Source organism: Phalaenopsis equestris, unplaced genomic scaffold (assembly GCF_001263595.1).
Source record: "Phalaenopsis equestris unplaced genomic scaffold, ASM126359v1 Scaffold000273, whole genome shotgun sequence".
NCBI lineage: Eukaryota > Viridiplantae > Streptophyta > Magnoliopsida > Asparagales > Orchidaceae > Phalaenopsis > Phalaenopsis equestris.
The window spans coordinates 269,574-280,030 of record NW_018164715.1 but is presented as its reverse complement, the minus strand read 5'-3'; the positions used below and the strand labels follow the sequence as shown (position 1 = coordinate 280,030).

General features: G+C 31.0%; 1 protein-coding gene across 3 annotated transcripts; it reads left to right on the top strand.

The window, feature by feature from the left end:
• Positions 1 to 579: 579 nt before the first annotated feature.
• LOC110024765 (protein IWS1 homolog 1-like) lies at positions 580 to 8,177 on the top strand. Of its 3 annotated transcripts, none has more exons than XM_020724922.1 (11): positions 580 to 729; positions 835 to 1,318; positions 2,394 to 2,605; positions 2,729 to 2,858; positions 3,033 to 3,095; positions 3,186 to 3,263; positions 5,927 to 6,015; positions 6,368 to 6,430; positions 6,513 to 6,678; positions 7,338 to 7,428; positions 7,929 to 8,177. In XM_020724922.1, the coding sequence occupies exons 1-10, from the start codon at positions 710 to 712 to the stop codon at positions 7,410 to 7,412; spliced, it is 1,380 nt and encodes a 459-aa protein (XP_020580581.1). In that variant the 5' UTR covers positions 580 to 709; the 3' UTR covers positions 7,413 to 7,428; positions 7,929 to 8,177. The 3 variants fall into 3 exon arrangements, with proteins under 3 accessions (XP_020580581.1, XP_020580580.1, XP_020580582.1); XM_020724921.1 differs by having other exon boundaries at positions 7,922 to 8,177; XM_020724923.1 differs by lacking the exon at positions 3,186 to 3,263 and having other exon boundaries at positions 7,922 to 8,177.
• Positions 8,178 to 10,457: the final 2,280 nt, after the last annotated feature.

Sequence of the window (10,457 nt, the reverse complement as noted above, 5' to 3'; positions counted from 1 at the left end):
TTGCGCACTTCTACTTGTTGTCACGAAAATAAATAAAAATAATAATATATTGACCTATAAAAAAATTATCTCAAATAAATAATAGCAAAATAAAATGTAAATATAAAATAAAAACAAAAGATATTTAATTATCTAAATTGAGTTTATTTACGTAAATTTTTATATGAAAATAGAAAATCATCAGTTGGATAGTTTGTAAATATATGGATTTTTCGGGTGGTCCGTACATAATCATCCAAAATATGAATGCGTGGGCCTTGAAATAAACCTTAGACCTATAAATCTATGAGAATTGTGTGGTATGGATGCAAATGTCCCCAAATAGTTAAGCAGAGAAGGGAATGGATGGCGAACAGAGCTGCGGCGTCGGAGACGGAGGCCTTCTCCTTCGCGCTGCCGACACGCATTCGAATTGCACGTTGCCACTTAAGCTCGGAAGTGCGATTCTTCAGCAACTTCCATGGCGCGAAAAACTCTAATGAAAGAGCAGGTGAGAGGAAAAAGAGATTCTAATTGCAGAGAAAAACAGAGCAAAGATCGATTCATATCGATCGATTCATATCAACATTGGAGTATCTACATTGGAGGTTCGAATTCGAGCGTTCATCTTGCCCTTGTCCCAGAAGGAAAACAGCTACGCGAGATTTGTTCATCAGAGCAGACATTTGATTTTTTTTTTTTTTGTGAATTTTAGCCTCCTAAATCTGAAATGGGCTCCGATAAAGATCCGTACGTGCTGCATTTGATTAATAGGGCTTACAAACCATTCTTCCAGCAATTTCCAGCAAAATGTTTGTATATTTTTTTATTTTCTTTAGCATTTCTATACACCAGGTACATAGATGAAGGCGGGGAGGCGCTCATGGATTCATATGGCACTCATTCGGATAGGCAGACCTCGCATTACACCGGAAATCAATTTGACATTGAAAGCGGCGACGAATGGCGTATTGAACCTTCGCCCACACCGGCGCCTGTTGAGAACAAGCTCAGAAATCCGAGGAAGAGGTTGGTGAAGAAGAGCGCTGCCGAGAGCTTATCCGAACGTAGCGGGAACCCAGCCGGACAGGCGTTTGGTGGTGATGAATTGGATGATTGGAAAGAGGAGGAACCGCTGAAGAAAAGAAGGTCGTCGTCGGGAAAGAAAGGGAAGGAGTTGTGCGTAAAGAAGAAGAGAAAAGTGTTGCCAAAGGAAAGTCAATTTGGTGCAAAAGCATCTTCTTCCGGATCAAAGGGTTATGGAGTTGGTTCAGCTGATCATGAAAGTGATCCTGAGCTGCACGAATTCTGGAACAATGTCGCCGGTCATGATTTAGAGGTCTGAGTTTTTTTATTTGCTAAAGTGAAGATTTACTGCTAGCTAACTGATTCATCTTTTTTTTTTCTTTTTTTTTTTTTTTTTTTTTTTTTTTTTTTGGAAAATGTTTGTTTTTTTGAGGGGGGAGACAAAGTTTAAGGAGAGGGACGAGACAAACATATTAGAATATTTTGATATATATCAGTCAATTTTTATGTATTTTCATATCTAGCAATCAACACTCAAATTTCACTTTTTACATACATAGCATTTATGCATGAAAATGTGTATTTTATTTTCTTTCAGTTAAAATAGTGATATTTTTGATGTGTTATGAGTCAAAACGAGTTGTTAAACACTTGTTTAGACAAGAAAATTTTGATTAGTTGTAGCGGAACCTTGTGTTATGTCCTTTTTATCTTCTTCTTGTTTTATTAGTTTGAAATTTCAAGAGGATATTAGCCCAATAAATGTAAGAGAGTTGCCCCCATTTCATTGTATAGGCCATTAAATTTATAGTTCATGTTGTTTGAGCTCTTTGGGACTCATTTCTAGTGCTATCAATTAAGACCCATTTGTTGTGATTTTTTGAACTTGTTAGATGCTTAGGGGAGTTGTTGGAGATAAGCTTGTAAGGTTGGAGCTTCATCACATCGAATAAACTTAGGATTTTAAATATTTATAGGGAATCTTATGAGACTGTAAACTTCAATACGTCATTCGTCACTTCCAAAATGATCAATTTGATCAACCCCAATATCATGAGCAAAAGCATCATCATATGCTCATGATTTTGTTGATGATGTTGTGGTTGATAAAATTGATCATATTGGTAGTGATAATGAAGCTGAATTTATTGGGGATGCTCCACAAGTTTTATTTCCCTCATTTGCGTTTATCTAATTTGTTTTTTGGGTCATATGTTTTCTCATTTGACGAATTATGATTTGATTTTATTATTAATGTTTTCCTCGAAGTTTTAAATATTGTACTTAATCTCTCATTGATTTACTTTGTTACCTCACTCGTATAACTTACACGGTCTTCATGCATTGCAATTTTTTTTTAATGCCTAACATTTGTGATGAACTTATAGGCCGAAGAGGATAATGAGACGAATGAGTTCCTTAAGATTGGTGAAAAGATGGTGCAAATTGAAACATCACCCGTTGAGCTTGCAATGATTGTTGAAAATCTCATGGCTGAATTTGAAGTTACAGTTGAAGAAGATGTTGAGCTGAATAGGCAAAATAAGCCAGCTATTAATAAACTCAAGATGCTACCACTTCTTCAAGAAGCCCTTTCTAAGTAAGATAGATACCTGCAGCTTAGCAGTTTTTCATTCTCTTGAATACTTCACTATAATAATTTCGCTAACTCTCATTAAATTTTGATTTTTTCTGAACCTTCCTTGCACCGTTTCTATTGTAGGAAGAAACTTCAGCTCGAATTTTTAGATCATGGAATACTTACACTTCTAAGGAATTGGTTGGAACCTTTGCCAGATGGGAGCTTACCTAATATGAATATTCGAACTGCAATATTACAGTTACTCTCTGATGTATGTATAACCCTCATCTCATAGATTATTTTTAATTTTGTTGTATATTTGACTAACTTAATCGGAGATTTATTGTACATTTTATGAAAAGATTTTCGTGAAAGATTTTATGTTTTTTTTTTCAAGTTATTTATCTGCTTGCTCTTCTTGATGATAAATTTTTTTGGACTTCAGTTTCCAGTTGATTTAGAGCAGTATGATCAGAGGGAACAACTTAAGAAGAGTGGCCTTGGAAAGGTTAGGCCTCATAATTTCATTGCAACAAAGTTGTAATATGCCTCAATTAATGAAAAATAACATGCAAAATTTAGTTTTTCCTTGGCACAGGTTATTATGTTTCTATCAAAATATGATGAGGAGTGTAATGCTAATAGGAAGCTCGCTAAAGAATTAGTTGAAAGATGGGTAAGACAGACATACTTAGTAGATTATAATTGTTGTCATTAGCGTTTCTTATTTTGGAATCTATTTGATCTTTGCTTAGAGTAATCGTAAAATTTTTGTTGTCAGCAAAATTGAACATCTATCTTTTCAATCATTTTTTATGATAGAAATATTTTACGGTAGGACAAATGATGTGATTATGGTTCCTTAATGCAATTACCATGTTGTAATGGGTGTAAATCACACAAAGGAGTTAAAATGATTTCTAGATCATAAAACATCAACTAAGTCAATAAATTACTTTATGACAATGTAATGATCGAATAAATTTGAAGAAATTAATGAGAAATTTGAACTTTACAAAATCAAATGATAAACTTTACAAAATCAAATGTTTACAAAATCAAATGATAATTGTAATTTATCACCTTAATAGTGTCACCTTGAGCCAAATTAAGAGCTTTTAAAAGCCAATAATAATATATATAGAAGAAATTGAGCCAAGCAAAGAAGTTATGGAACTGTGAAATCTATGCCTCAAAATTAGTTTAAGTTGACGATTCCTCTCTTAGTTATACAGTCAAATTAGCTCCACACAATTAGGAATCTCTCCCTTAATTTGCACACAAAGTAGAAAACTGTAAGAAAATATTTTTATTCAACCAAAGAGAATTAGTTTGACTCATAACAACTATTTATGGACTAATCATTCATGAGTGAGTGGAGGTGACATAACAGCTATTTGCCCAGACATATTCCAAATTGCCTTCAAATTTGGTGCTCAATCGAATATAGCAATTTAAAAATTTGAAGTACTTGCTTCAAATAATTTCTGAGTAGCTCACTTCCCGTAATTTTGTTCCTAAGCAATAACAATAGCTATTGATAGTGTTGAGATTTATATCTAATTTGAAAGTGTTAACCTTTGTAAGCCCAAGAAATGAATATAACATGTTTTTCACTTCAAAATAATTCTTTATAGAATGAGTGTCTAATGGTTGATTAGTGTGACTTCGTGGGCAGATTGTTCATCGCGAAATATGTTTTTCACTTCAAAAAATTCTTTAGATAGTGACAATGAACAATGACAATACCAAGAAAATTGCTAACCATAATGACAAACGATAGATGTCATTAGATGGTGACAATTGAAGATGAGACTTCAATTCTGTGAAAATGAAAAGCCATAGCTTGCATAAATCTACCGGACTTCGGAAATATCTGACTATGAAGAATTGAATTTCTGATGTGCATCAAAACAATTGAATTTCTGTTATGACATCAAAACAATTGAAATCATATTTAGTACTTGGTTTGAACTTTGGTAATTGAACTTGAAGGTATTCAAGAACCAAATAAACTTCATTTCATGTCAAACCATAACGATCAACCTTTAGGAATTTGCAAATAAATTGTTACTTAAGGTCACCGTCAATGACATTTAACAAACTAATGTAATTCTAAAATAAATTAAATTTATTAAGGACAACAAATAAACTTCTCTCATATTATTACGTGATGCTATGCTTCTGGTCAAAATAAGCTTGCAAATTTGTATGAAATTTGTCCAAATTTGGCTGATCGAGCTTCTAATTTGACATTTGTAATCTACTAAGCAAATAAGGTTATAGAGTTTGTTATTTTGCAACAAATTATTGGCACTTTATGATCTAGTTGATTGCAGAGTAGAAATTTAGATTTATTCATTGATTTTTTTCTTTTATATTTTTGGCTGTTTCACAAATATTATAATGAAAATTTCTTTGGATGTGAAATTCTTTTTTGGCTCAAGTGTGATCCTTAAAATTCTTCCAGGATATGATGTCTGTGTTCGAGTGCAAGAATGCAGATGTTTGTTTTTATGCACCCGTTTTTACGGGTTATCTTCTCATTGCTCTATTTCATCATTTCCAACAACATGCTATTGGATTTATTCTGTCACATACTTGGATTCTGATTCTATGCTTGAAATCTTAGCCTACATAATAATTTTTTATTTCTTAAATTTTATTCCTTTTTTTTCACTAATCTATGCCAACTTAAGTTTTTTTCTATTTTCTTTTGGTCATTTTTAGTATCAAATGATTTTCTGTGTTAGACTGCTTGTTTTCTTGAAGCTAATTTATGTATCTGTTATGCCCTAGGTTATCCATTTCTCTTAGAAGTGAAAGAATACATCCTCTTATTATTTATTGGGGAAATTTACATACCTAGCACACAAATCTTTTGTATTCACATATCTCACATTTAAACTATCATACATAGCACTTTGCTCCTTTAAAACTATGCATGAAAAGGTGTATTTCATTTTTAAAATATGATAATAATGTTATTTTTGATGTGGTATTAAAAGTTGAGTGCTATGTGTGTAAATATGAAAGTTTAGGAGTGAGACATGTAAATACATTAAAATTGTGTGCTATGCATGTAAATACCCCCTTTTTTTTAATTTTCATAATAGCATTTGTGTTAGTTTGTTTTAGGAAAACCTTATAAATTGATGAGTTTTGCATCAACAACAATGTTTGCTAGAAATGAAGATTAGTTTCATTTTATACAGTTGTCATTGTCCAATTTTGGGTTTTGGAATTTCATGTTCTACTTAATGTCTTATTATACTTTTGATTTGGAGTACCTAAAATAGTTATTACTGACCATTAAGATTTTGTTTATAAATATTACAGAGTAGATCAATATTTAACAAGAGCACTAGATATGAGGACCGGCGGAGTTATGAGGACGAGAGAAATCCTCATAGGAGGACAGCTCCAAAGTACTAATGCCCTCCTTTTTTTTTTAGTGACATTTACATACATACCACTCAATTCTTATATATTTATGTATCTAACACCTAACATTTTACATTTATATCACCCAAATCTTTCATATCATATACAAAATATCATTATTTTTGCTCTTAAAAAGTGAAATAAATGTTTTTCATGCATGTATAAGATGTCATTTATATGTGTGAAACTTGAAGTTTAGGTGTATGTAAATATAGAAAAACTGGCTGGTATGCATGCAAATGTTCCTTTTTTTTGTTATAAAGTTAATATACATTTAAGTGATTTATCAATTGACATCATACTTAATCTTTATGGCTCCATTAATGTTTTATTTAGAAGACATGCGAACAAATCTCCAGAAAAGAAATCAATAGACGATGATATTGATGAATTTTCTCAGTAAGTTCTTTTGGATGCTGCATATACCTTCAAAAATATTCGGTTTATTTGTTCATCTCACGTAATTTTTCATTGGGTTTAGGAGGAAAAAAATATGTCAGACTTCTCTTAGAGAACGTGCTTCTCTGCCAGAACCATTACCATTGGATTTCGTTGTGCGTCCGCCATCAAATGTAAATTGGGAAGAAGTACGCGCACGAGCTATTAACGCAGCTATGAGAGCCAAGAAAGATAAGATGCATCGAAAGGTTCATTTATTTGCTTCTAACATACATTTTAGAATCTCAATCTTTTGACTGAATTATTTTACTCTTTAAAGTTACAAAAATAGTGATTTTTTTTAGAAAAGATATTTTAAAATTGTTAAAATGAATTAATTAATTGAATTAAGTTATTATAATTTTGAAATCTTAATAATCATATCATTGTTTATTGTCTTAATCTTATGAAGCTTTATAATTATACATGCCTTCTATTTGACTTATTATAATTAGGGATTCTGAAGATTTTCCAATATTCTTATTCTATCGGATAATAATTCATTTACTTGCTTGTTAATTTTAACCTTTTTTTTTTCTTTAATTTTTAGGGCATTTACATACATACCACTGAATTGCTATTTATTTACGTATCTAACCCCTAAATCTCTTATATCACATTAAAAGCACTACTATTTAAACTTTTAAAAAATGAAATACATATTTTCATGCATAATTAAGGTGATGTATATGTAGAAATTGAAGTTTAGGTGACATGTAAGAACATAAGAATTGAGTCGTATTTATGTAAATGTTCTCTTTTTTTACATTGAAAATATTTATCATTTATGTTAATACCTTCACATTTATTTAATTTGTTTTGTTGATTTACTTGAGTTTCCTTGCTTGTTTTACTCTCTTTTTTACAGGGTCGACGACCTTTTGCACCACCAGTTGCTCAAAAGAAGCGTCCTTTGTTTAAAGTGCAATCTTCGGCGTACTAAAGAACCGAGTTCAAAGGTGAGCTTTTGTATTTGAAGATCTGCAGCTGATTGCTTCACACACACACACAAATGTTGATGTAAGATCATCTCTGAGGATTTGTTGTGAGACAATCTTTTTTTCCAAAATAATTTTTATATGTTTTTGTTTTTTATTTCTAAAAATAATTAAGATTTTTTAAAAAACATTCAAAATATTTTTTTAAATATTTTGAGTTTTTTTCAATAATAATTTTATTTTATTTTATCAATTCTATTTAATTTTAAATTAAAATATAAACACAATGAAATAGAAAAAATAAAAAATAAAAATAATTCCAAATAATCTTTTAATAATTAGAAAGTGTTCATGCTACAAAAAAAGTTAAAATCTGGATCCACGAGAGCCAGTTTTTTTCATGTCTTCTTAGCTTTTCTATTTGTATCCTATATGCTTTTTCTCAAATTCTGTAAAATTTTTTCTATGGCATAAATTCACAAATTTTTATTAATTTTTAGTATTTTTTTTGGAGATCCTGGATGCGGTTTGGAGTTGTTACTAATTGGGGAGCTTTATTTTGACATTTGTTGAGCTCTTGCCTTCGTTGGGGAGATTTTTTCGTTGGTTACAGTTGGAAGGGTGAACTCTTTCATCTTTGATGATTGGTTTGCATTGCTGCTGTTTCCAAGTGCTCATTGTTCTATATCAAGTTGTGTTTTGGCCCAATTAATGTTGTTGATTGGTGAAGTTGATTGTTTTGGTTGTCGTCCTTTCTATTTCTATTCTCATTATTGACCTATTATTTATTAGTTTTTTGTTTATTTATCTATTTTTAGAGTTGTAATTCGAGTATTTGGGCGAGTTATTCTTATGTCATTGAGTTGCAATTTTTTGTATTTCATTCCATGTAGTTGGGCGTGACCCTCATTTTCTCTCATAATTTTTTTAATGTCATATTGCTACTCAAAATAATTCATAGTTGATGCTTAATTTCGGCTATATTTCGTGCTATCCTCATAAAATTTATGTTTATTTATGTTACTAACATCAGATGCACCACACATAACAGATTGCTCAAAATGTACGATAAATGAAAGAAAACTTCATTTGCATGCATCGATACAACACTTAATTCATAAAAAAAATAGCACTTCTCAAATTTATTTTTATAAAGATTTATTATTTGATCATAGATTTAACCAAAAAATAATTTTTGTGTGTAAAATGGATGTTTGTTTTGAAGATTGGTTTAATCTTATAAAATAATTCTTCTATTAGTTACATAAAAAATAGATTAATAGTATGCTATTTTATTATAAGGTTTGTGATAAATATCATTATTACTTTTGATTTTAATATAAATTAAAATTTCATTACTTAACATTACTTAAATATAGTAAAAATGTCATTGAGTTTTGAAATCTATTTTGTAAAATGTCATTGAGTTTTTTATATATTAATTTGCAATACTTGGAACATCAAATCTAAAAAATCTTTAGTTAATTCGATAAGGATAGATTTGAGTTCGGTTCGATGCTTACGTAAGAATTTTTGTAAATCTACTCATTTTAGATTTCAGAATATGTTAAATTGGCGAAAGTTTGAAATCACTATTATTTTTATTTTATTTTTTTTTCTTATATATTTGAAAAAAAATTATTTTTGATATAATTAAATCCATCCTCAATGCATACATCAATTTTAGACATTAAATATAAATTCATTATATATATATATATATGTTAAATCTATGATAAAATAATAAGATTGATCAAGGATAAGAGTATTCTAAGTTGCACCACAGGTTAATGGAATAAACTAAACTAAACTAAAGCAACATACTTCAGTTTCGTTTTGCAAAAAATTAAGAAGATTAATACAATGAAAATGGGTCAGATTATATTGCTCTAATTATCATTTCCATGGCATGAATATATTTTATGTGTCATATGACTTGCACAAGTCAAGCCAAAAAGAGACCTGTTATTTTATAAAAGAAAAAGGTTGATTTTTATTTTCTATTAAAGTCACAAGGGAAGTCAGCAGGGATTATGCTTATGAGGTCTATATATATGATAAAATCATATGCCTTAATTGTTAGCTTGTTAGCCCTCACAAGGCTCATCTTTTTTACTTCCCAACACATTATAAACACTCAAAGTCAAAACAATTATTGAAGATCTTTGTCACGTATTAATTTTAAAAGCATTTCATTATTTTATTCAAGTAGCTTGTGGCACTGTATACATTATGCAAACAAATTCCTAAAAGAAGAAGTCATTTTTATAAAAAAAATATATACACGAAAACATGCTAGCACGAATCTCAAAAGAATTTAACAAACACAGAAGACGTGACATAGCAATACAGGACCCACTGAAAAAGTAACCCACATGGGGCTCGAACAGTCAGTCATCAACTCATGACAATCAACTCAGACAACTAGAGGGAATAAATCGACTAGCATCGAAAGCCGAGTCGTTGAAGCTAGTAAGTACCTCCCGGAACTCGAGTTAACCGTCCATGTCCACCAGAAAATTTCTACAACATGTGGGACATCAAAATCCGTCTGACTTCGCAGGGTTGTCTGACCAACTACACCCGCATTGTGAAATGTTCAGATAACCCTACTAGAACAGTCAGGTGACAAGATTGGCCGCTCATCTTTGTCATCCAGCTCACCGGGTCGAGTAACCCAAAAGGTCCATGGGCCACACAAAGGCTAAATATATACAACACCATGTACAATCCATATTAAAGTAGGGTTATCTATGTAATTTTGTGTAACGTGCATTTTCTCTCTTTAAATAAGTGGCAATTCTGTAAATGATGGTTGTACGATCTTAGCCAAAAACGTCCAAAAAGGTCAATGTACTCATTCTAAATTACTGTTCACTAGTGCTCATTAATACGCTATATTCTCTATTTCTTTCTTCCATTTTGCGCTCTTTTGCTAGCGTGTGACTCGGAGGAGAAATTTAGATGCAACATCCTAAAAAGTGCGGTGAGCGCAAAATCATGCCACCAAGAATAAGAGCACACAGGGGTGAAATATTGACCTATTATTT